Source organism: Poecilia formosa, unplaced genomic scaffold (assembly GCF_000485575.1).
Source record: "Poecilia formosa unplaced genomic scaffold, Poecilia_formosa-5.1.2 Scaffold207, whole genome shotgun sequence".
NCBI classification, from domain to species: domain Eukaryota; kingdom Metazoa; phylum Chordata; class Actinopteri; order Cyprinodontiformes; family Poeciliidae; genus Poecilia; species Poecilia formosa.
Window position 1 is genome coordinate 820,030 of NW_006800146.1, and position 27,113 is coordinate 847,142.

Genomic DNA, 27,113 nt, shown 5'->3' on the forward strand with positions numbered 1-27,113 from the left:
ATAATAATAATAATAATAATAATAATAATAATAATAATAATAATAATAATAATAATACATTTAATTGGAAGGCACCTTTAAAGTTACTCCAAGTCACAGAACAAGAAATGTAGAACAGAAACTACAAAACAATAAATAGGCAGATATCAATAAAATCAAACATAATTAATGGTACAGAGAAAATGAAACGAAATGTCATTAAGTTTGAAAAAGTGTGAATGCTGCTGGCCGGTGAACCTTGACCCCATTCTACTGACTTATTTAATGCCTAAGTTTATTAGCATTCAGCTTCTATGCACCTCAAATCTGGAACAAACGTCCAGAAAACAGCAAAACAGCCGAAACACTGAGTTCCTTTAAACATACTAAAAATCTACCTGATCAAAGTTACCTTTGAACTATAATAAATGGAACATTGACCAGCATATCTGGTGTGTATTGATGATTTTTAACGAACGCATTTGATTAAATGTAATCTCTGTTACAGGTTTTTCATAACCGTGTGATGTGACACGTTTATGATGTTTTTATGTTTTGATGACATAAAGCACTTTGAACTGCCTGCTTGCTGAAATGAGCAGTTCACATAAACTTGACTTAAAAGGTTTTCATTGGGATTATTCTGCATTCAGTCTCAATCTGTCAGATTAAAATACATTGAAGTTGAAAGCGTTTGAACTCTTTTGTAAAGACTCTAAAACCTCTCCAGTTGCTTCTTATCGACTCGCTGCTGAAAACACAGAAACTACAGAAGGCTGGTGACTCATCTGATGCATTCAGCTCTTTCTAGAAAACAAAGGAGATTATTGTCGAGCTCCAGTGAGAACACACCCATCTGATCATCTTAGATGTTCTCAGCAGCAGCAATAACTTTGTGAGCATAAAAGTAACTAAAGATCTTTTCCTGGAAGCCAGAGGTTCAGCAGTGTCTGTTTCTACAGTTCATCAGGAAAGTTGTCACATTTTGTCATGTTACAGCCGCATTCTGAATTGTTTTAAATTAGTCCCATTGGTCAAGATTATACATGTGTACCCCATTATGACAATGTGAACAAAAGACCTTTGCTATGACGCTCGAAACAGACCCGTTTCTACCTGTGGTAAATTCAGCTGAATGGACTTGAAAAGACATACTGCCGTCTTTGTAAGGTCCCAGAGCTGACATCAGGTCAGAGGTCAAACACCAAGCATGAAATCAAAGGAATTTGTCTGTGGACCTCCAAGATGGGATTGTGTGGGAGAGGATCCAGAAACATTTCTGCTGGTTCGAAGGTTCCAGTGAGCTCAGTGGACTTCCAACGTTGGTCGATGGAGGAAATTCGGACCCAGCAGGACTCTTCCTAGAGTTGGCAGCCAGAGCAATCGGAGGAGAAGGGTCTTAGTCAGGGAGGTGACCAAGAACCGGATGGTCACTCTGTCAGAACCCCAGCTGAGGAGAGAAGAGAAGCTTCCAGAGGAATCCAAAACACGTGGTCAATGTCTGAAAGGCTTCAGAATGACTGTGTGATGGGCCTGGAGTGGACAGGCCAGAGTCCAGACTTTAATCTGGCTGAACCTCTGTGGAGAAATAAGAAAATGGAGTGGAGGCTGAAATCAACAAAGTGTTGAGCAAAGACTGTGAACACATTATTAAATGTTAATTCTTGGTTTTCTATTTTTAATAAATTTACAAAAATCTGAAAGAAAATGTTCCACATGGTCATAATGGGATATGTGTGTGTTGAAATTTGAGGAAAACGATTTATTTAATTCAGTTCAGTTCAGTTCAAATTCAACAATACTTTATTGATCCCAAAGGGAAATTAGATGTTGTAACTTATATTAACTCAAAAATTCTTCAAAGAGTTATTGCAGATGGAGATGGTTGTTGGCAGGAAAGATCCTCCTGTAGCAGTCTGTGTCACAGCGACTTTGAAGAGGCTCATCTCATTCTCATTCAGGAGTCTTCTGAAGAGAATGGTCAGGGTCGTCCATCAGTTTTCTTGTTTTTATTCTCTCCAGAGGTTCCAGAGTCGCCCCCAGAACAGAACCAGCCTCCTTCACCAGATTGTTGAGCCTTTTTAAGGTTGTAACAAAATGTGGAAAAAGTGAAAAAGTGTTTGTCTAAAACAAATAATAAAAATACACATTTTTATGAATATGGACACTGAAATTCATGAACTAACCCCACAGAAAACATCTTCATTCCTATACATGTATCCAAAACAAGAGCTGAACATCCACATCAGGAGGCGTCACTCTGGACAGGGAGCTGACTCTGGCTGGTTGGAGTCTTTTTTTTTTCTTGTTCTTCTTCTCTGAGGTTTCCTTCCCCCCCTGCTGTGAGTTCTGGGTTTAGCTGGAGGCCGGTCAGTTCAGTCCATCAGCATCGGCTCGACTGTTAGTCTGAACTGAATGTGGGCTGCCCTCCACCCCACCACCACCCAAAGAGGAAGTCCATCCAGAAGGTGAACATTAACCCGCCTTTTTTACAGTTTTTTTTTATTTTACTTTTTTTTTCCCAGTATCCCACTATTTCCCATAAATCATTAACCTGTCCAGTGTCAGGCCTGCAGAGGCACCAGCATGACATCATCCATCCATCAGGATTCCTGTGAACCCGCAATTCTTACCTCAGATGCAAATGGGCTCCGTTTGAAAAAGTCGGGAGACGACGGACTCGGTCCTGCAAGACGATGAGCAAGAGCTGAAACAAAAATGAAACATTTTTATTTACGTATTAATGTCTGCATTTCTTTCAAAGTCAGTAAAATGTGGTTGCCATGGTAAAATTTAATTTATATCAGACAAAAACCAACTTTAATGATTTATTATTTTCCTTCCCAATAGAGTGACGCTCAACACAAATTCAAAGAAGAAACAGAATATTTCTGCGGATATTATTTTTGGAGATTTGGAATTATTTATTGTCATGAATACATCTGATTAGCTGAAACTCATAATCCAGGTATTTTCAAATTTTAATTTATTGTTAATAAATTACTGTAAAGTCATTAAAAATGGACGAGGTTAAAAAAAATCTGAATGTGTTTTAATCAAAATATTCTGCAAATAAGAGCTGGGCTAACATTATTTCCCAGTGACTTAAAGATGCAGTATGTAACTTCTACAAAATAAATTATATATTTTTTTTACATATGTGTTTAAGCTCTCAGTATGTCATCACAGTACGATATGAGACAAATAATCTATAAAAAAACAGCTCCTCTGCCTGCTCTTTAATTGGTGTTCCCAGTGATAACTAAAAACAACCAATCAGAGCCAGGAGGCGAGTCTTAGTGCTGCCAATCATGCCTGTGTTGGCAATTGCTAATGCTATTTAGCATGGCTACCTATGACGTAAGATTAACAGTTTTCTTGTAACAGTGAGCTTTTTGTCCCCCATAAGAATATGGGGGACAAAACAGTTAGCAGAGCGTTCACAAGGATAATTGAGGGCGCTAAGACCCTGGCTCTGATTGGTTGTTTCTTCAGACAGCAATGTATCTCCAGGAGGAGGTGGAGGAGAGTGATCTTTTCACAGATTAACTGTCTCATATTATACTGTCAAGACATAGTGATGGTTTTAACAAATATGTAAAAAAACATTTTCTTTATAAATGCTACACACACTTATTGCCGGTTATCATAAATACTTGATGGCAATTGATGAAGGACGCTACCAGTGATTAGTGTTGTAGGTTAATTCCAGTTGCACATCAGACCAGATCGTTTCTGAAAATTGCTTTTTGCATTTACTCAGGGAATCTTTGTCCAGGTTAAAAATTAGTCAGATAGATAATAATAAATATTTTTTTAAAAAGAGCAAAAACAAGGAAATCTGTAAGGAGGCAAATGCTTTTTACACAACACCGTGAGTATCATCCTCACTACTATTCATCTTTTCTAGCTGATGAATAGTAAAGCTCAGAAGCCACCCAGCTGTCTCTGTAGGTGGTTCTGCAGTGGATGTACGGCGGAGGTGGCTGACTGATTCCTCGACTGCTGCAGGAACACAACAGAGTCCTTCTTGATGGAGGACTGCAGCTCCATACATGTGTATGCGTTTCTCTGCGGAGAGAGGTTGGCGTAAACTCCTGTCACAGTGACCAATTAGAGCGGCCTCTCGACCCCTGACCCCCGCTGGGCAGTCCTATCTATTAACCCTTTGGGGCTCAGCTGGAGTTGATGTAGCATCCTTTCTTCTGGTGCTGCTAAACACACAGCTACATTCAGCCTGCAGTTTCCACTTTCTGTCCCTTTGTCCCCCATCCCTCTGTTTCCCAGGTGTCTCCTCGGTTCTCGTGTTGACCTCCGGAGTCTTGGACAAACTGAATCAGCTAGCTGGCTTCCAGCTTAGCAGTCAAATGCTTGATCCTCTCATATAGGGAGTCTGCAACAATTAATATCTGCATTGAATTTGTTTGATTTTGAAATAAGCTGCAACATTTTCAGTTCCCTTTAGTATAAGTTTGTTCCTTATGAAACACTAAGAAATATGGAAATTTTCACTGAACTAGAAAAACTTTCTTTAATTTGAGGATTGTGTAGGTTTTGCTAAAATAACTCAATTTTAAATATTGCTATGGAAATCAAGCTATTCTCCTGTATATAGTATATTTTTGTAAATGGTTAAGAAAAATGTGCGTCGACACAGTACCACTGAAAGTGATGTAGATGTTATGCAAGGCCAATTGGTGGCACTGCAATATGGAAAGCCTCCGGGGTCATACATGTTCAGGTATTTCACGTTATTTTCACGTGACTTTGACAAGCAGACAACACGCAAACAACGTGTAAAGTACATGATGTTTTCATGTTGAACATCCGTAAAAATGTCATGCATATTTAATGCATAAAAAAAAGTGTAAAGTACGTGTTACTGGCATCTCAACAACGCATAAACTATGCGATGTAAACATTTCAATTATCCGTCAAAAATTTTGCTTGTCATTAAACCACACGTAAAGTACGTGTTAATTGAATGTCAACACCACGTAAAATACCTATTGTTTGTGCCTGTTAAGTCTGTCAAGGTGCAAAAAACATCTGTTTATGTCCCGTCTGGGCAATTCCACATCCTGGAAAGTTTGGATTTCAAATAGGAGCTCTGTAGATGGTTTGGGATCTCTTAATGGAGTTGAACAGAGAGCGTTATGTGACAAACGAGGATGACGCAGCTGTGGCAGATGGCCATGGAGTGGCTGGGCGTCCGGAGGAGATCTGACAAGTAGAGGAGGAAGGGTTGATGTAGGAACCAACAAGGCGTCTTCAACACTAAAAAACCACAAGGAGTAAAGTGGAACGGGACAACAGGAAGCATAAACCAGCGTTCAACAATGATGAGGAAAATTACTGAAAGAGGTATAGCTGTGACTTGACTCCACCCCAAACCCCTGAGGCAAAGCGTCAAAGAGAGGTCATCTAACTGCTCCTTAAATCCTCAGGAGGAGATTAAATTATTGGAGACAGGTGTAGAGACTGCAGCTTTAAGGAGAAACTTTGTAGAAATGGGCGGAGCTTTGTGGAAGTAGGTGGGGCTTTGTGAGAACAAGCATTTAGGAACTCTAGAATGGTTCCCAGGGGAGATTAAAGGTTTTCTCAAACATACACAAGAGTGATGTTTTCATGTTCATAAAATGGCATAAAGCTCAACAAAGTTGATTTTACACCATACCCCACATCCTCTTTTAAGATAATCAGATGAATATTTTTTAATTATTCCATGTTGTAAACAGCATAGATTAAATAATGGCTTAAAAGTCCCAGATGGCGTGGAAATGCTTGCTCACATTGAGTGTATTTAAACATCTGATTTAGAGTGTACCTGTAGATGTTTCCATTGACCATAGTATTGTGCAATTTAAATAAACTTACTTAATGGAAACAAGGCAATTTTGAAAAAACTCTTATTTTTTGAAAAAATGTTTTGGTGCGAGCTTGAGGTAGGGGTATTTTTGGCAGCAATGAAATTAGTTAATTTCACTAAACTGCAATGGAAACACGAGTCACATGATCAACAAACATATGTTGCCACTGTTTTACTCACATTTTTACACAGCGAATGAGCGCAAACAGCATGTTTGTTATGCTCGTGAAAACTTCTTCCATAAAGCAGACAGTCAAAAATCTGATACAAATTAATCCAACGAGCATTAGATTAATTGTCAGTATGGAATTGTTGTTTATATATACAGCTTAGAATATAGTTTGTTTGCTTTATGTGCATTGAATAAACTCTTCAGATTCTTTGTGCTTTAAGATACTTTAATAAGTGAAATCTCTTTTAAAATGATGATTTACCAGCATTCATGATGCATGTGATGCATACACTTTTGATTAACTCATTACTATTAAAACTTTGACAGTCACTATTAGGATTTAAATTTATCTAAAGTTACTTGTTATGCTCTATCACCCCTTTATTTAAAACAACACAATTGACCAAAGTCACATCCATTAGCAATTTTTGGATTTATCAAAATGTTAACTTTTGTTCTTGCTGTTAAAAAATGTAACATTCTGTTTGTTGTAATTATTATAGATATATGGTTTAAGGGGAAAATGAAAGCCTCATAACACATCATTCAGTAAAAGAAGCAATGTCTCTGGAGAGCAAACCCAAATAAGGTTTATAATATGTTTTATTATAAAATAAAACATATTATTGCTAATTGTTAAACACGTAAAAACAGCAGCCAAAATAGCCTCGTATGCATGTCTAACATCCAGCCTGCTAATGAATTAAGTTTGTATTCAGGCCTTAATGATGGATCAGATGGAGTGTTTAGAAACTTAAGAGATGCAAACAAACCCTCTTGTATTTTGGTGTCCCTTGAAATGAAAGAGTCTAAGTAAAAAGGCCAGAGTCAGAACTTTACTGGCTTCCCGGGAATCGAAATCAAAGGCCTCATTGAAAAGCAAATGGAGCAACGTCAGAGGATTACAAGGCTTTCGTCAGTGGGGAGCCATGCTGCGGGCTGCAGCTCCACCAAATGTGGGTCGTATAAATCACAACACTGCAGGATCTGAAAACAGATCACTCTATGCATAAAATATTTCACTTAAAGTAAAGCAGAAATGAGTGTTAAAACGATTCAGGAGGACAATATTGGCACTTCTTGGGTTCTGTAGTTTTTACACGCGAGAACTGGTTCAGTAGGTTACTGTAGTGATCACTAAACATGCAAAAACAATAATTACACATAAGGAACTGACAACAAAAAATGTCTGAATTATAACAATAAATCAATAAGACAAATGCAGCTTAAATCCCCAATTTACCTAAAAATAGGTCATCTTTATAAAAAAAAAAGTATATACATTTTTTACATATTTGTTAAAGTAGTTGTATAATCTAAAATCAACTTTTTAAAGTTTATAGTCATGTTATAAAGTTACTCCCTGATTATAGATATACATGTAGTGTTGACTTCATTCTTTCATGCATGTTTGAGAAACATGGGTGTTCAAACTGGGGTTCAGGGGCCATTTGCGGCCCTTGAAATGATTTTGAACGGTAAAAATTTGGCCAACGAAAAAGAAAAGTAATAACCTCCAAAATCTGAAATTGTCTGCTTTTCTTTTAATGAGGCAGCAGTCCAAAGCCTCTTTAAGGCTTGATCGATTTTCTAAAAATGTTATTATGATACAAGTAAATATAAAACAAAAAAGTCACAAAAAATCTAATTTGACTTTTTAAATAAATTAATTTTGCGGCCTGCTAATAGTTTAGAAAAAAGTTTGGACAATACTGATCTTCTGCTGTTTTTTTGTTTTTTTTGTTTTTTTGACAAATATAAAAAAATGATTATGATCAGACATTTAATCACACACCAATAAACATAAAATATGCTCACTAAACATGCAAAACAATAACCACACATGTATTATTTTTAGAAAAAAACTTTTTACTTCAAATACCAATATTTTCTCAGTAAGTATAAATAATGATTTACGATTGATTTCAATTTTGTACAAAAATAATACAATAAAAGGAGAAAGAGAGAGAGAGAGACACAGACAGAGAGAAAGAGGAATCATGTCTTGTATGCCGATAACAGTCACATAAAACGACTACATGATGACCTAATAATATGAGCTGGAGACTGGGTGGGTCCACGTGCGATGGGTCGAGTCGTCCCAAAAGGGAAGCTTTATAAATTTTGGTCTGGATATGAACGCTGAACACGCCTTAATACTGTCACTGTAGGCGTCATTTGCGCGCGCCTCGCAGATTCCCCGCATTCCTGCGCGATCTTTACGCCGCGGCTGTCACAACACCGCCACTCTTTCATGTTTATGAATACCTGTCGATGTTTTCATTCTTTCCCGGTGGGAGGGGGAGGGCTATTTGACGGTGAGCCGTGATTCATGACGAGGAGTTATTAACAATATTTGTCCTGTTTTACATTGCTAGCAGGAAGTGGGGGAGGAGATAAAATCCGAGTGGAGGGGTGAGTCCCATTCCTTAAATTCAACTGAGCCTGGGAGCAAATAAGAGCCGGAGGTTTCCGTGGAAAGCAAAGCGCTGCGACCCACGTTCAAAGTGAAAGAATCAGTTCCCTCAAAAAAAAAAAAAAAAAAAAAAAAAAAAACATAAATCAGTTTGGCATATTCATTACAAATCTACTTTTTTTTTGTTATTTTGTCAACAGTTTACAACAGCTGTATAGTGCATATTCCTTTTCCAGCCTCAAGTGTGTGGAGTTTTGTGCAGAATCCAGTTATACAAAGCATTGCATAGTCCTTTTGAGATTGTCAAAGTCTTTTCAAATCACAGTATACACAAGGAACGACTTCAAGCGGTCATTTGCGGTATAGTAAACTGAATATGGACAGATAAAAACATGGAAGACTCCTTTAAAAAAAAAACAGTAAGAAATGTATGCACAAGATCAATAGTGGTCATTGTGATTGTCACACGTGCAGACAAGGTGTCCCCCTTGTCCTCTCTGTCGTTAATGTCTTGAAGTCACCCCAAATCCCTCCATTAAGGTCCTCAAAATAGTTCATTCTGGTGCTTTTGTTCCTTTACGTGACAACTTGGGATGACTTTCTTTTTTCTTTAAACCAAATACTGTTTTCTAAGATTTGAGTTTGAATCATAAACATCCTTGTTGATCATTCATGCGCGGCAGACTCGGTCCCCCCTCCCCCTCCCCTCCATGTTTGTTGACCAGCTTGTTGTCCAGCGCGCGCGCCTGTGGGCCATTAGCAGTTGTCATGCTAACCTCGGCGAGAAGGTGGAAAAATGCGCTCCGGTTGCCGGGCAGCAGGGAAGTCGGTTGGACGCTCTCACCAAGCTGGAAGAGGACACTGGGAAAGAAAAGCAGAGAGAAGTCAGGCAAAGTAAAAACCTGCGTTACATAAAACACAGATGCATTCTGGGTATATTCCATAGTAGGCAATCAGTTTTGTTGTCAAAGTTTACTATGGTCTTCACGAGGTCACTTCACTCCTTTATTTCCAGCTTCACAAACAAACAAACAGTCAAATAAAATCAGCTCAATTATAACCTACAATTTAAAAGTACAGCCTAAATAGAGTGGAAAAATAATAACTAAATAAGGCAGAAATAATGAGTTTCAGCTGCACTTATCATTCTGCCGCATCCACACATGTCCACAAGATGGCAGCAAACATAGTGAGAAACATGAGGATGATTATTATTCAGTTATTTTCTATTATAAGTGGTTCAACTTTTATTTGATATTTAACATTTTATTTATTTATTTATTTGTTGGTTCAATATTATGGACTATGTTTTGCTTTTGTAGCATTTAGCAAAGCCAATTTGAGCTTCATTTCACTTTATATTTACTTAACTTTTATTGGTATTGATCTTGTTTATTTAACTGTGTTGTTTTATTGTGTCTTGAACTTAGTTTTTAATTTATTACAGCTTTGTTCCTTTATTTTTATGTTTTATTTTATCTTATTTATCTCTGATGTTCAGCACATTGTTTCAGTTATGTCTGGTGTTTAAAAAGTGTTTTATAAATAAAGTTGATGACAATAATGATGATGATGATGATGATGATGAAGATGGTGAATGATTAATTCAGTTATTTATTAGGCTTCTTAAACTGGGACCTGAGTCTGAATTTCATACCATAAACATAAATCTGAGCTGGTATAACAATAAAGTTATTTGATTCCTTGAAGTTTTACAAGATGCATCGTCTTATTCTCAATAATAATAATAATAATATTGCAGTTAATTGCATAAGAGGGAAGTAAAGGATAATTATTCTCTTCAATTGTTTATGTCCTCTGTAGCTCTTTTAATTTCTGTAAAATATGACTGAATTTATATCATGTTTCAAATATATTTGGCATTAAGAGTTAAAAGCTGGAACAAACAGCATCCTCTACATGTATTTGCACACCTGATAAAAGTGTATAAAAAGCCCTTTAAAAATAAAGCCAACTTTAATTTAAGCAACATAAACTCAAACACATGTTTATTTTGCACAAAAAATGCGTTAAGGGCAAATGTTTTCATAAAATCCCCTGTAATTTTATTCCCTCTATGCTTCCTGCTCAGCTGAAGCATAAATATGATGTGACACTATTATATTTATTTATCCACCTATAAATATGGCCCATTACTCTTGGTCTAACTCTTCAAAATAGAAAAAAGAAGAGATCATGCCGTTTAAGTTGTGGATCAACAAAAGTGCTGTTGAATTAAACTTGATAATGTACAAAGCCAGTACATTAAGAACAATCGTAAGAGAGAGAATTACGACTAAATGAGGACCAAAGTTGATCTTGCCACTATAAAAAGGGAGAAAGATGGAAGAAAAGGGAAAATCATAATTTATTTGATGCTGCACTTTTTCTTCATCGACAGCATCAGTTTTCTAATTGAATCTTAAGCATAAGCAGGGAACATGTGTTGCTCATCGTTTCATGGCATCATCCAGTCTATTTTAGCCAAACAAAGCGTTTTAAAATTGATTTCAAGAGGATTCATATTTCAGTTTATTTAGCTAAAAACTTGACCATATTATTTTTATTATGTTAAACTTGTAGAGGATGGAGTGAAAGAGATAAGTGCTGAAGGCGACGTTTACATAAACATCAACCAAAAAAGTTAACTTTACTCATTAAAAATCTGTTTGATAAACTGTCAAACAGTTTTTTCTTGCACTCATTCATGAGCAAGTTTTTCATTTTTCATCATGTTTTTCATTATTGGAAAAAGTCATAATTCTGACACGCCGTCGAGTTTTCCTGCTTTTACCTTAAACAGCCCTCCCACTTCGGCCTGCCACACCTGACCAAATACATTCCCCATTCCTCTTCCCCTTGGCTCTGAAAAGCCTGTTTCCACTCTCTCTCCCCCTTCAGGACTGTTTGAGGGATTTATTTTTCACCTGCCTCTCCATGGAGACGGCTGACCCCGACATGACCCCGCAGCCGGCAAACAGCCTCACCTGATAAAAGCTGACCTGCAGCCAACACCTGAGTCATTAGACGCGGCGCGCGCTCTGAGCAGAGGGCTGCGGGTAAATACTGGGTGCTATAAAGCCCGGCTCGTTTAATGAAGAGGAGGTTCGGCCCAAATCACTTCCTGATAAGAAAATCCCTTTTCTGGTGATTGTTCAATAAATAACACGCAATAATGCTGAATAAGCAGGAAGCAAAGATTTCTGAAGCTCTTTTTTTTAAATGGTCTTTTTGGTTCTAGTTCGCTAAAAAAAAGTGCCAAAATGATCTTCTTACGTAGAAGTAAGTTAAATATTGTAAATATTTACATATTTCTGCATTTGTGCCTTTTTTCTGCTGTCTGAAAATGTTTTGCATATATATATTTATTTATTTATTTATTTTAATTACTGAATAAAGCATGAAAATCTAAAACTCAAAGGGTCATTTTTTAATTTACAAATTTAAATATAATAGAATTTTTATTATATAACAAATGTTTTAATTAGTTTGAGGTACTTGTTAGTTATTTAATTAGTTTACTTTTAGATACATCTTTATACTATTTGTATCATTTCTATGTTTCAATATAACATAGTAATATTGAAACATAGAATGTTTCAATATTCTATGTTGAAACATTCTACATAGAATATTGTAGAATATTCTACAATATAGGTTATAGGTTATAGGATAGTAACCTATAACCTTGACAATTATAGGTTACTATCCTGTAACCTATAATACCATATAACAGAAAAGCATAATATTTTATCGTATTATAACATATATGTATTATATTGCTTATTGCAATATAAACAATACACAAAACGTTATATTTTACAATACAGTACTGCACAGTACTGTATAATAGAATATAATACAGTTCAGTATGTCAGAGCTTTCCAGTGCAGTACACTCAACATACAATACAAAAAAGTACAGTACAACGTAATACAACATTGCACTATTTTATAATAAATGTATGACAATAATTCAGTACAATACAAGACAACAGTACTGTACTCTTCTGCATAAGTTGTACTTACTAATTGTTTGTAATGTTTTTTTTCCCCAATGTTGTTTTTTACAGTGTGTATCAAAGGCATTTTTTAAATAGTTTTATAATTTTTTTATGTGATTTTTGAAAGTATGGTGTCACAGTTTGAGGTTTGAGGGTATTTCTGATAACAATGTACAGTGTTAAACTTAACATTTTAAAAGTCTAATGACATATTTGAAATTTGTGATTTTGGAGATTTCAATAAAACAGCAGAATAACACTATAGGCAAATTACAAGACTTCAGGCATACTACAAGAAGAGAACAGGTGACCCAACTTAAATACATTGTGTTACTTGGTCATAAGTAATCAAATTAAGTTTATCTAAGTTCATTTATTAAGTTGTCAAGTTAAACAAACGTAAGAATCAAAATTCATTCAATTAATTGTCACAAATCAGCACCATGTTTTTAATTTGGAGCTCTATTTTCTTTTTTTCAGTGTATGTGGGTTTTTTATTCCCAACATAAAAAAAAATAAGTTAAATTGCATTTTGGGTAATTTTATTTTAACTAAACGTTCTTGTCTCTGTCTACTGTTCTTAGCAAGCGTTCTGCTTCAGCGTGGGAAATTGAGCATGTTAACACACCGTGGACAACATTTCAGGCTAGAGCGATCACAAGAGAGCAGGGAGAAGTAGGAAAGAGGAAGCGGCGTAATTACCAAAAGGAACAAGAAGAAGAAGAAAAACTTCACCGCTGCCCTCCTCCACTCACTTCATTTCACCTGCAGCCGCACTGTAAGCACGCAGGAGAGCAGAGCCGTGATTAACAGCTCTTCATTTCCTGACAGCAGCAGCGGAGAAGATGAAAGTGGAGGAGAGGCAGAGACTGATTGGACAGCAGTTTGAGAGGAAACGGGAATGGTGATGAGAGTGTCCCGCCCATTCATCCATCTAGTCTGTCTGGTCTGGGACTGTCTGAGCATCAGCCCCGAACAGGAAGCAGAAAGGGTTAGTGTGCACGGCTACACACCCTGGGCTAAAAGGTGATTGGCTTTGAGTTGGATTTCACTCATTAAAGCTGAGCTGATAAAGTAAAGTATTTACCCAGGAGATACCCCCGAGTTGCACCATCTTGTTTACAGGAGCATCCTAACACGACAAGGAATTAAACAAGTCAACAGAAAATCATGACACACACACACACAAAACACACACACAGTCTCTCTCTCTCTCTCTCTCTCTCTCTCTCTTTCTACCTGGTTGTGTCTACTTCCTGCTGCGGGGTGTATTTAAGGATGATTTCTTTTTAAAAGGAATATGCAGCAAATTTAGCTCTGATTCTAATGCAATCAGAATGAGAATCAGAGAGAGGTCAGAGGGGATCTAACTGCGGTCTGAGAGGCGTGATGGGAGGTTTGGGGGGGACATAGGAGAGGACTAACCGTCTTGCTGGAGGACATGGAGCTGAGGGTGCTGATGCTGTTGGCGTCTGTGACCATGGATGAGGGAAAACGGGACGGGTGAGAGTACTGCGGGGGCTCTTGTTTGTGCGAATACACTGCAAAGAGAAAAAAAAGAAAGAAGAAAATGTCAAGTTTTAATACATGAAATGTGTGAAATCCAGCTTCTATTTGCAGAAATATTTACATTTTCTTTGACAGAGACATACCAGAACTATGTAATTTGTAGGATTTGTTTTTAAATATATGGTCTCGTAAGATCTTTCTTTTTATTTTGGGGTTCTGCTCAGAGGTTATTACCAATCAAAGTGTTATCAAAATCTCTTAGCGTCCTTGACCTTAATGAAAAAGATATTAGCTGTTGAGAAAAGTACATTTTTGGCCCTAAAAAATCTTAACTACCCCTTTAATATATTCAGCATCAGTGTCAAACCATCCAGGGGTCTTCAATCTGTGGCTCTGGTGCCATATTTGGCTCCTTACACCACAGTTTTACACAATAAAAATGGGCCTGAATGTACAGATGCTTTCCCCTTTTCAGTTTGTTTGTTTCAATTGTTCTTGACAAAGCAGCAGTATGCAACTTTTATATGTTTTTACATATTTGTTAAAATTATGTTGTGACAGAATAAATGTCAACATATAGATCATCTGTGAAAAACTTGAGCTTCTCTGTCATCCTCCTTCTGGTCCTGATGTCATCTGAACAAATACAATGCTCTTTCAGAAACAGCCAATCAGAGCTAGGGGGAGGGGTTTTACTGCTGTCAATCATCCTCATGATTGCCAGCACAAGAAATATTTTCGACTTTCTAAATTCAGCACATTTCAGAAAGTCGATTATCTGAATTGTTTTGTAACACATTGTTACAAAACAATTCCTTGTTTGTAAAGTTGAAAATTTTTCCTTGTTTGTTCAAGAACATTTTTAAGTTAGGGGGGGTTTTTTGGGTGGAAATTTACTCCTCTACTTTAATTTCTTTTTTCTATCTACCATCTTATGCACCGCCGTAGCAACCTGGAGTGAAAAGGAGAAGCTATAACTTTATGAACTATAAAACCCGGAGTGGAGGTCACCATTGATACAGTTTTGCCTTCATGGGTTCTGCTTTGAATTTCAAACAACTCAACACAAGCTAATAATCACCTGCTAGTAGTCACCTGCCGTAAAAAACGCCCCCCCAAAAAACAGTGAATTAGCATGGACAATTAAACAGGTAGACATGAGGAGAGCAGAGTTACTGACTGTGAGAGTGTGTGACGGTGGCCATGAAGGGCTGCTGGCTCATGTGGCTGGGCGACTGCTGCATCAGGCTGGGCTGGTGGGGGCTGTGGAGCTGCTGGGAGAACTGCACCGGCTGGAGAGCGGCCAGGCTCCCCGCCACGCTGTTGATCACCGGCACCGTCTGGGCCTGCGACGTGCTCAAACCTGACCGAAAACACCTCATGTTAGACCCGGTAGTCCATTTCCGGACGCACGGCTCGTTTCCTGCGAGACTTACTCTGCGCTATCGCCATCACTCCACTCAGAGGCATTAGGAGGTTTTGCGGCTGCTGGTGGCTGTGGTGGGAACTGTGGATGTTGGTCAGCGTGCTGACCGGAGGAAGTCCTCCGCCTGAGCCTGAAATCTGCGGAAGGGAGATGAGGGAAATGAAATCAAGCTTTTACTGCTGCATTATTTACTCTCAGCTGAACGCGGCACTCAGTGACGAGAGGCTGAGTGTCTTCCTGTGTAAATCTATGTTCAAAGCGAGCCAGATGTTGCCTGCTGACCAAACAGTGGGTTCAGAATGTTGACTCAGTTTGGATTCTTTTGTCCAACATTTCTCTCGTGTAAACCGCTCAAATGTGACACGCGAGAGGACGTCGTAAACAAAAAAGAAAAAATTTAAAGAAACAGATATGAGAGCAAACGGTTCAGTGGGTTTACTGGATCCTCCTCTGGACTGGGGTTTCATTCATTTGAATATGGCTCATTTCACAACCACAAGGGGACAAAAAAAAAAGAGAAAAAAAAAACAAACTGACAGATCTTCACAACACAATGTTGGCACTCGTTTCACAGAAATCGAGTCGGAAAGGTGGAAGTGTCCTTCCTAACAGGGAAGTTAGGTCAGCTCAAACACAGGCCAACAACTTAAAGTCTGAAATAGACTTATTTGGGTCTGATGGATTGGACTTTTTCAGCTTTTTCACTCGATATCTGAAAGTGACAGAGGAATGTTTTTTTTGGGGGGGGGAGGGGTTTGCTTTGTTTTTCTGGGTCCGATTATTTGTTTGCTGCCTGACAACGATCCATGAATCATTCCGGCAAGAAGTGGCTCCAAATCTCAAGAAATGAAGAAATGTCTCCACTTACACAGTTATCGGTTTTAAGCTGAACTCCAGGCATCTCAATAAGACACAATTTACTCCCTTTTTACTCCCTTTTAGACTGATTTCTGAAGAGCACACAAACTGTTTCAGACTTTAAGCTATAGTATTGTAGGAGCAAAGTTATTCCCAAAGACTGAAGTTTTGGAAAACGATAAAGTGTAGGATGATGCGTGTCTTGGATTTTACCTCAGATCTTCCATCTTTCTTAATGTTGCATTAACTTTTATAATCAATAAATTTTCTACATATTTGTTAAAACTGTCACTGTTCTGACGGTATAACATGAGAGATCATCGGTAAAAAAACTAAAAAAAATTTAGCTCAATGTGGTCCCACTAACATCTGCAGAAGTACACCACTCCTGGTCAGAAACATCCAATCAGAGCCAAGAGGAGGAGCTTAGTGCTGTCAATCAACATCTGCAGAAATACACCACTCCTGGTCAGAGACATCCAATCAGAGCCAAGAGGAGGAGCTTAGTGCTGTCAATCAATCTCATGTACATGCTGTTCACGCTTGCTCTCTTTCTCTCTGCTACGCTACAGCTCCTTCCATACAGTGGAGCCTTCAGTGGATGCTAAGGTCAGTTAGCATTGCCACCAAATACAAAAAAATATTACATTTTGCTCAAAGTCATCATGAATAGAATAGAATAGAATAGAATAGAATAGAATAGAATAGAATAGAATAGAATAGAATAGAATATTCTTTATTTTCTCCCTTGGGAATTTTTGCTGTGGACTCTGAGTTTAACTCCTTTATGATTTTGAATCACAGCACACCTACATCTACCATATGGATATCTTCCTGTAGATATTAGTCTTCATCTGAAAAATTCCTTCTCGTTTTCTCGTTTTCTGGGTCAGTTTTTTTTTTCAAGCACACACTACACAATACGCTGTCAGATGGAAGGACTGGATCTAAATAAGTGAAAAAGCTACTAAAGTCCAAAGGAAAAGTCTGGAAGCTCTTCAGAAATCCTGAACAACTTGTTAGTCAAGACCACTGTGAAAGGTTATTACAAAGCTTGCCTCCTCATGAACAAGATATAATAAAATTAGAGATGTTTTTAATGCATGTTATTACAAAAAAAAAATCATACAACGGCAGATTATCGGCCACAATCAAATGGTGCTGTCGTTACTCCACCTTTGGCTTCTCTTTGCTAGGCGTTTAATCAATAAGAACAGAACGTTTCATTGTGAGGTTTGTTGGCAGAGCGACCAGCATGCTTGCCTGTCTGCTCGGGTGAAGGCTGCCTGTTAGGACGCTGCCGCTCAAACTGAGCTGCACAATGTGAGAATTGTTGGCAAAGGGTCCATGGGAGAGCAGGACTCAGGGTTTCCGCTGAACGCACACCATGCCTTATCTAATCTGCAGCTGCGAAGGGAGGGCCCAGGTGTGCTCACTCACCATCTTGGCGTCGGGCGACAGCAAGCTGTGGCTGTGGTCCAGTCCTCCCGGGGACACCTGCTGCAGCACCGACTGGCTGCTGCTGCTGTGGTGACTGATGGCGGTGGAGGAGGAGACTTCGCCGGGGCCTTGGCTGTAACGCACTGGCAGGAGAGAGAAACACACACACACACACACACACAATCCATTACAAATGTGTGGTAATCTTTGTCGATATTCTGCTAGTGTCAAAAAAAAAAAAAATTCTCATTTGCAATATTTCCATTAAATAAGAAATGGAATTAAAATCAAATGTGATTAAGTTTGTCCATGTAAAGCAAGTACGTGAATGAGCAGGAGCAGCAGTGCTATGCTAGGCAACACGTAACAATAAGAATGATGTTACAAAAAAAGATCATCGGAGCCAGCAGGCAGTTCTGGACGACACAAGCATTCCATTAACATTTACAGCAACAACTAATGTTGTGAATATTTTCTATTCTGCTTTTAAGTGTTTACACTTAAAAGCAGAATAGAAAATATTCACAACAAATCTCAAGTTTTTACAGAGAGTGTTAAGTCAATAAAAATTGTGCCAGTGATGGATCTAAAAAGTTACATGAGGTATATTCATAACTCAGCCTAGTCTTTCAGAGGAGACGTCGGTGTCTCATTCAGGTGTTGGCGTGACAACAACCCTGAGAGGAGCTAAGAAGCTGTATTGTCACAGAAGAGCTATGGATCTTGTTGTGTGTCATTTGAGTGACACACAACTTTTCATGGTGGAACAAGCGGCACATTGTCCGGAAAAACCCCCCAACAAAAACAAACCATCCTCCTACTTCCTGTCGTCTTCTTTGTCGTTTTTGCCAGTAGTAATTGATCATGTGACTCGTGTGATGTAAAAAAAAAAGTGTTTCCATGTGACTGAAAAACCACGGCATCCTAGTGCAAAAACTTATTGAGGTTTTTTTTTTAATTGGTGTGTTTCCGTTAAGCAAATTTATTTTAAAAATTTTAATTTATGCAATTTTATGGTTGATGGAAACACAGCTACACGCTCCTTGCAGGTTACTCTCATGATGCGTGGATCACGTGATGGAAGAAAGAGGGTTACAGCTGCAGCCACACTGTGTTGCTCTTTGACTCAGACCGGGTAGGACAAAGCAAACAAACACACACACACACACACACATACACACACGCACACACACTGACTGACCTGTCCACTGCTGCTATCTGTGCAGCTCAGCCAAGGCCATTCTCTGTGTGCACGCACTGACAAGACCACAACTTCCAGCAGACTCCATGATTAGCACACAGTCGCTGCTGATGATGATGATGATGTGCTTCATTACGTCAGTGCAAAGGTTCACCGGCGGTTTAGGAAATGCTAACATTCAGTGTAAAGGTTGCTAAGTATTCCCAAGCCTTCTAGGTATTTCACATTTTCTCATACAACAACAAACAGTAAAACAAATCTGATTTACTTTGGATTTAGAGCAACACAAATTAAGGCAAGGGTGAAGGGTTGCTCCGTGAAGCGGAACCTGAATTATGCTTCTGAAGAGGGAACAACATTATGATGTGAAGCTGAACATTTTTTTTTTAATTAAATAATAACGAACGCAGTAGACCAATAAAAAGCTGCTCTGATTTGACTGATAAAATAATATCTTAGAACACTACTGTTATCTCGAAGGTTTTATTTATGCGGCTCTCTAGAGTCTAAAGGGCTGCGTAAAAGGTTACGGTGGGCCAGATGTGAGACTGGGGCAGAGTTCACCTTCTGGCAGGACAATGACCTGCCAGAAGCATATTTAGATCAAACCATACTCATGTGCTAGAACGGCCTAGTCAAAGTGCAGCCCGAAATCTAGCTGTGAATATGAGGTAAGCCTTGATATAACTGATTTAATCTAATTTGCATTAAAGGTGGCTCAACAAGGTTTTGCCTCATGGAGGTTGAACACAAATGCATGGCATGTTGAAAGCATCATTCTCCTTCCAGATTTTAATTATACACGTTTTTGTGATGGTTTCACATAAAATACATTTATAATGTGTCAAAATGTAGAACAGTTCAAGATAGGGCTGGACAATAAATCAACAACAATATATATCACGATAGACATGTGATCAATATTCAGTATGTAGAATAGTCACTGAACCCTGATCCAGAATCGCACGGCATTCTGGGTGATGTAGGCAGAGGAAATGCTTTAGCTGCTCAACCTCTCACGGCTAGCTAATCAACGTCGGTGACATCAACTAACTCATTCACTTTTTGGTTACCTAGCAACAGCCTGTTGAGTAACTTGAGCAGCAGCAGGTTTTCCACCGTGTCTCACAGCTGCTTAAAAATAAAAACCACAGCGTGGAAAGAAAACTGGATTAAACGGGAAAGATCACATTCCCTGTTTGGCAGTATTTCAGATATTTAAAACAAAAACTAATCAATAATTACTGATATTGACAATTATTAGCATCAACAGATATGAAATGATTATATCGTGATAAGTTTTCAGCCATATCGTCCAGCCCTAGTTCACAGGTTATGGAAACCTTTGCAAGGTAATGTATATGGAAGTTAAATATGATCGCTACTGCGGTTATTAATACGAGATGGAAGAACAAAAATAAAGTTTGTTTCACAAATTAGTTAAAATAAGGATAACTTGCACCATTAACTGAATTCACATATTTACAACGCTGCAAAGAAACAATGTGTAATACGAACACTAAAGCCAAAGTCTGGACTTCTAGCTGTCTCTCAAAGAATGCTAACCCAACCCCTCTACATCCCCCAACACACACACGCACACGCACGCACTCACCCACACACACACACACACACACACACAACTGACAATCTAATACCTGTTTGCTGATGCAGTCCCCCAGCCCTCCACCCCCTGATACCAACAGAACAAACATTACACAATTACAAGCAATGTCAAACACATTCTTATCCTGTGGTCTCAGCCTCACACGGACAGGGAGAGCGTCCCCTCCCTCGGTGACAATCCAGAGACAGACTCTGTTTGCACTCAGATCTCCCATCTTCCCCCACAGCGCCCTCCGTCCCTGACCCGGGTGTGACAGCTGCAGCGCCCAGTCGAAGTCGGTCTGACATGACAGCAGGTATTGATATACAGCCGGTTTTGAGATAAAAAAAAAAGAAAGAAAAGAAAGCAGGGAGAGACACTGACACGAAAGGTGAGCAATGAGGGAGGCTTTGATTTCCTAATGAACGATGCTGGAAATTGGAACAGGATGTGAACAACGGTGTGTGTGTAGTTTGCCATATTATTGTTCAAATCCAGTATATTCAGTCATATTTAATACGTTTGAATAAGAGTTCTCATGAGGCTCATTTGTCAGAAAATTGAAAACCTTACAGCAGGTACTAAACATACATTTCACTAAGGCTATATTCTATGTTAAAAATGTTTTTTTTTAATGTCCTATTCTAATTTTAAATGTTGTGTTTTATTAACAAGTGGAAAATTATAATTATTAACTTTTCAATAATATTCTAATTCATTGAACAGGTCTCTATGTAATGTAACAAATAATGTGTTTGACACCAATAATATTGATTCATATAGACCACGAAGGAAAATGAGAAGGTAAAGATACAGCTTAAACAACCTTAGCAAAGAACATGGTTGTTTGTGAGCATAAAGTTTATCAGGTCAGATATGTGCATTCTTGTTTGATTTTTTTCTTTTTCTGAATGTTTTGTCTGTACAAAACGACTACTGCTGCCTAATTATGTGATTTAGGTGGCTTGTTTTAGCTTCCTTTCAGCTCTGATATGAGTAGTATTAGCTTTTAATGCCAAACAACATTTTGTAGGAAAACTATGTGCAGATTTATCAGTGATGTGCAGTCTCTGTCCGCTTCAGAGTAATAATGTTGGGCCGGAATGGAACAAAAAATTACGTCTGTATAAATATTTTCAGAATTGTATTTTTCCTATTATTGTTAAAAGCCATTAATTAATTATTGTAAATTCAGACAAATCAGCTTGCGACAAAGAGCTTTTAGATTCATGGGTGGCTCTCAAGGCTACTACTCTCAGACAACCTTTCTCCTTTACTCCTTCTCACTGGAGAAATCTGCAAATAAATCTTCAGTTCAAGGCTTCAAATTCAAGTGCGAGACTTCGCTGGAGTACACATTGGGTTAAGACTTGATTCCTAAGTTTGGTAACTTAACATGCAACACCATCATGCCTTCTTTACACTTTTTTATCCTGACGCATTTCTTGATTTCTCTTATCTTTTTCTGAGATAGAAAAAGCTTGTGGATATGATGTTAAATGCAGTTTAGGCAGCTTTTATTCATAAAATCCATCAAGTTCAGATAGTTCACATCTGTCCTGCATCAAGTCGTCCTGTCTCAACCTGCACCTCTTTGGTGTTTCGTTTAAAAGGGAAAAAAACATCCCAAGGGTATCAAACATTTCATTTCACTATCAGAGCAAAAGTAAACACATTTAAACCAACCATGCCTCAGATAGTGCCCGGCTCTTACTTTGAATATAAGATACGGCGAAGCTGCTGCGCCATATTTCAAGGCCTAAAGTACCTGTCCTCCATTTTGTTCAGCTGACAGACTTCATATTGTCTCCTGCGACATACTACCAACCCCACAACAACCCGCCGTGCCTTGTAAACACTGCCGCGGAACAATAAAGCAGTCCATTGGACTCGTGACCCCCATTGCGACACAATGGAGGAGGACTCATAAAAAGTCAGTTATCTCGGAGCTGGGCGACCTCTTTAAGTGTCAGGGGGAGTAAAGGATGCTATTCAGGGCGGTTTTGTTTCTTTGGATTTGGCAGGAATTTGAGCGGCAGGGAACCTCAGATTGAGTTTTCACAACTCAAAAGTTTGCTAGTTTTCTAAAAAAAAAAGAAAAGCTAATCTTGTTCGGAGGTTCCTGAGTGGTTTGAGGGTTGTAAAAATCTTACGTTTTTGGTGGAGTTGCGCAAACAAGAAATAAAAACTTGTGCTAGCTCATTAAGAGCAAGGGAAGGGCGAGAATCCCAGAAGGGGAGTGGCAGCTCGGGATCTTCGACCGGTTTGAAAGGCCCACACTCTCTATGGGACCCATGTAATATCAAAGCCTGCCTCCCCAACCCCAGGCTGTGGCCATTGTGGAGGCACTGCATACGACGGACCTCCTGGGTCTTTGCAGGACGTATCCGGTCTCCTCTTTGTGGCTCTCTGGGAGAGCCGACAGAGAAAAGTGCAAAGCTGGGCAATCTTTTCTGAGTGTGTATGTGTGTTTTCAGCTAGCCTGAGGTGAAAGCAGAAAGCTGGGCAGCCCACTCACCCACTCACCCACTCACTACTGTATCCGATCTGGAACTTCTGAGTCTGCTGCTTTTCTAACGACACATTCTGCTCTTTCACAGCTTTCACAGCACAGCTTCAGTTTCATGGTAATCTTAAGTGAAAAATAAAATATAATTGACTGTCGGTAAAAGGTCTTTTTTTAAAACCTCAGGTTTAAAACAAATACATTTACTTATTCTTTGTTCATTAAATGCGTAAAACCTGAAATTCTCACCTTTTTCCATTTGTAAACATATCATCTAGCAACATATTCTTAAAACTGTTTTTAAAAGCACAACAAAAAGAACTGGTATGAATAAATAGGGATAATATTAAAATCTCCCTATTTTCTGTTAGAGTCAGCTCTACAGTATAGTGTTTCTTTATAGAAATTGTGACGCACTCAATGATATCAGCTGGGCCTCCTTGTTCTAACAGCATCTCACCTGTCCATATTATATGGTGAACTGAACTGATTTTGTTGTACCATAATTAGATGTGAGCTGGATTGTATGTAGCTGGATATGAACCTGAATATATGCTTGGATTTCTCAGGAAAATAAAAGATTTATTTGAAGTTAATTTGCACCAACTTGGTGTTGGTTGAGTACAAATTTGGCCTGTTTGTGTCCTTTAGTGCATTGGGATTATCTTTGCTGTGAACTGCTGCAATAGAACAGAACACAATATAGTAGAATCAAACCAAGCACAACCAAACTGAATTAAATAGAATTTTAATTCTTACAAAAAAAACTGGAATTTGCCTAAAAACCCAAACCTAGTGAACATTAAAAGCACCGACTACATCTGCTTCAATATTTCAGTAAGCGTACAAAAATGTGCTCTGCAGTCAAATGCAAAGAAAAAATACATTATTTAAGAAAATTAGCTCATCTGTTTTAAAGGCCGGCAGCCCCTGGTGTTGTTGGTTTTTGTCAGTTCACATCTTCATTAGTTTGTAATCCAATTTTGTACCTAGCTTCTTCCATTTCATAATCATATTCATACTTATATTTGTACTTTTATTGTTAATGTTATTATTGTTATTAGCAGTGGTAGGATTAGTAGTAGAAGCAGTATTGTTATTAATATTTAGTCAAGCTTCTTCACAGAAAACAGCGAACAACGGCAGTGCAGATTGACTTCAGCTCAATTCAAAACATCCTGACAGTTCCTTCATGTAATCTAAAAAGGAGTGTGCAGCAATTTATCCTTGCCTTAAGGATGTTTCAAACCCAACACTAACAAAAAAGTCCTCTTGAGTTTCCAGCAGCTTTGAAACTTTCCTAAGACAAGCTGATTTGTCTGAATTTACAATAATTAATGGCTTTTAACAATAATAAGACAAATTGATACATTGTCTGTTGAAATTGATGCATTGTCTGCAGGGGCGCAACTACATCTTATTCAGGTGGATGCGAAAACATAAATCGGTGCGCCCCCCACCCCGAAGGAAGGTACATAAGGAGCTTAGAAAACATACGCTCGCTTTATCCCCTCTCCCCCTCCCCGACACGAAGACACGTGAAAGGTAAAACTCACTACATTTATATTTACATGTGAAGGAGCGTAAGGGCGAGGTGAAGTGTATGCGAAGGCATCATTGGGGCGCCGCCCCCTCCAGACGGGGTTTTGACGCCCCCTCTGGTGCAGCGCCCCTATGCGTTGCATGCGCTGCATACCCACGTTTTGCGCCACTGATTGTCTGTACAAAACATCTCATGGCTGACAACCCCATCTCATACCCAAAAAAAGGACCAAACATTAATTCATACTTGCCCTGGAACTGCACTTTACTCCACAGAAAGTTATCCAAAGGGACGGAAACACCTCTGGATGAAAAGATGTGATGCAAAACTGGAAACTAAAAGCTTCTTTTCATACCTAAAAAAACTCCTCATTGACTGGTAAGTGCCTTGAAGGCATCTTTTTACCTTACGGACACAACAAACCTTCCCATGGGGAACCAACAGGTACAAAACTTTTCCAAGGCAAAAATAAATTGGATCCATATTTGGAACTAAATATCAGGTGGGTTTCCTATCCAAAAAACACATTGTAAGCAACCAGCTGAGATTCTTTGTGGGTTCACCACCAACCTTTCCCTTTCTGCTGGAAATTCACTGTAAATTCTTATATAGACGCAAAAAAACCTTGGTCAAAAGTGGATTCTAATGAAGCCAAGTGGATCTAAAAGGTATAAAAACCCAAAACGTATTTGCAGAAAATAGTTGCACATGAATACAAAACAGTGTTTCAAAGGAGTTCAAACTGATGCACATACTTTCTGCTAAACTGGCTATGCAGAAACAAATGTTGGTTGTCCTTTCAAGGCCATCAAAAGACATTGACGTCTTTGCACTTTTTGCAGGGCGAAAGTCAAAACAATGGTTGACAGCTTAACTTAGCCTCACAGCTGAATGCATTTGAAGATGGGACTTAGTAGTAGACTTCTAGTAGTAGAAGTAGATGTTATTTGGAAGAATAAAAGTAAATGTAAATCCCACACAGGAGCCGAATGCTGCCAGCTAATCTGTTCGTAGGATCAGTTTCTGTTGCTATAGCAAGAAAAAAAAAACAGTTCACCACTAAAAATGCACGTCACACTGTTTGACCGTTCATCCAGTTGTGACCGAAGATCAATGAAGCAAAACAGAATCAATAAAAACTCCCAGAGTGAGAGGAGTATGCCTGAAATGACCCAGGAGTGACCTCTCACGTATGACTGAAGGTGAGCATAGGAGAAAGAGTGGTGGGGGTGGCGGTGAGGAGGGTGGAGGGGTGAGCTGGCTTTCTCTACAGGCAAAGAAGAAGTGGTGATCAGTCCTGTCTGGCCAGAAAGGAGCCAATACCTCGGCGGACAGCTCCTGCTGCTCCGAGTCTGCGACCAGCCCAACAGTAAGGGTCGGCTGAGATAAATGAACCCTGTGTTACAGTCACTGCAGTCCTCTAATACACCACAGACAATGGAGGCCCCTGCTGAGGCAGAGTATAGAGGGCTGAAGTCAGAGGAGCCCCCTTATCAAGGGCCCGGGAGATGTAGCAGCAAAGGACTTTAATTGTCCATTAAGCGTGCATTATACAGGCCGTGCCCTGGCAACGCAATGAGACCGCCCGCCGGGACACTATTGTCAGTTTGGAGCTGACGTTGAAAAACAGCTGATGGTGTCGGCGGGATGCCAGCGGGACACCTTGTAAGCAACCAGCTGAGACTCTTGTGGGTCTACCACCAACCTTTCCCCTTCTGCTGGACAGCCTCGCTGTCAACCCCTTCCGCCTCGACGCAGCCTCAGGTCATTGCCTGGTCAGGTGTTCAAGTGAGCCACAACAAGAAAAAAAAAAAAGACAAACGCAAACAGACGGTCCACAAGTGGGACCAGTTTATCCAAAGGTAAAAGAGCAAGCCAAGGCAAACAGTTTGTGTTCCCTTCAAAGGTGGCCTCGTGTTCGAACACGAGAGGACAACAATGGGCTCTGAGTGTGGCTCTCAAATCTCACTTTTATGGCAGGTGAGTGATGGCGCAGGGGGCATAAAGCTTCGCGCAGCCCTATCAGGTTGGTTTTATACCGTAAAGGTGGGCTTGATCAATACTAATTACTCTTAATGCAAACATCTGGTTGGGGTGAAATGGTCAGAGCAACGATGCGCAGTGTCTCCCCGTTCAGCAACTTGGGAGCAAGAGGAGAAGCCACGGAAACCGCAGAGTTACGTGGAGGTGTTCTGGATCTCTCCGTCCGCCCCAACTGCCCCCAATCCACTACTCCCTGACCCTGGCCTGACCCTGGCCTGTCACAGGATTGCTGCCCTTTGTGTCATGCCTCTCCATGCTGACTTTGGAGTGGAGATTGCAGGTACAATGTGGATTGTTCTCAGTGTGTTGTCAAAGATCAGAATAACAATGGCATTTACTCAGTTCACTCACGCTCATTGATCATCCAGGCCTCTCTTTCTCTGCCTCCCTGATCACATCAAGTCTGCTTTGGAAACCATTTTTTTTCTGGCAAGTTTTGCTCTAAGGGAAACTGAAACTAAAATATCACATGGACAAATACATCACCTTGCATTTTGTCACAAACTTTGATGTATTTTATGTGAATTTTAACATTCTTATTA

At 39.2% G+C, this 27,113-nt stretch overlaps 1 protein-coding gene across 3 annotated transcripts in view; it reads right to left on the reverse strand.

Annotated features, from left to right (window-relative positions):
* Nucleotides 1-8,595: 8,595 nt before the first annotated feature.
* Nucleotides 8,596-27,113, reverse strand: part of hnf1ba (HNF1 homeobox Ba) — a 31,675-nt gene continuing 13,157 nt past the window's right edge. The window contains exons 5-10 of one of the 3 annotated variants that reach the window (XM_007567359.2): nucleotides 17,673-17,815; nucleotides 15,385-15,511; nucleotides 15,129-15,311; nucleotides 13,865-13,980; nucleotides 13,527-13,571; nucleotides 8,596-9,297 (exon numbers count right to left, since the gene is read on the reverse strand). In XM_007567359.2, coding sequence (XP_007567421.1) covers nucleotides 9,277-9,297; nucleotides 13,527-13,571; nucleotides 13,865-13,980; nucleotides 15,129-15,311; nucleotides 15,385-15,511; nucleotides 17,673-17,815 — 635 coding nt within the window. In that variant the 3' untranslated portion in view covers nucleotides 8,596-9,276. The other 2 variants (XM_007567360.2, XM_007567358.2) reach the window with 2 other exon arrangements.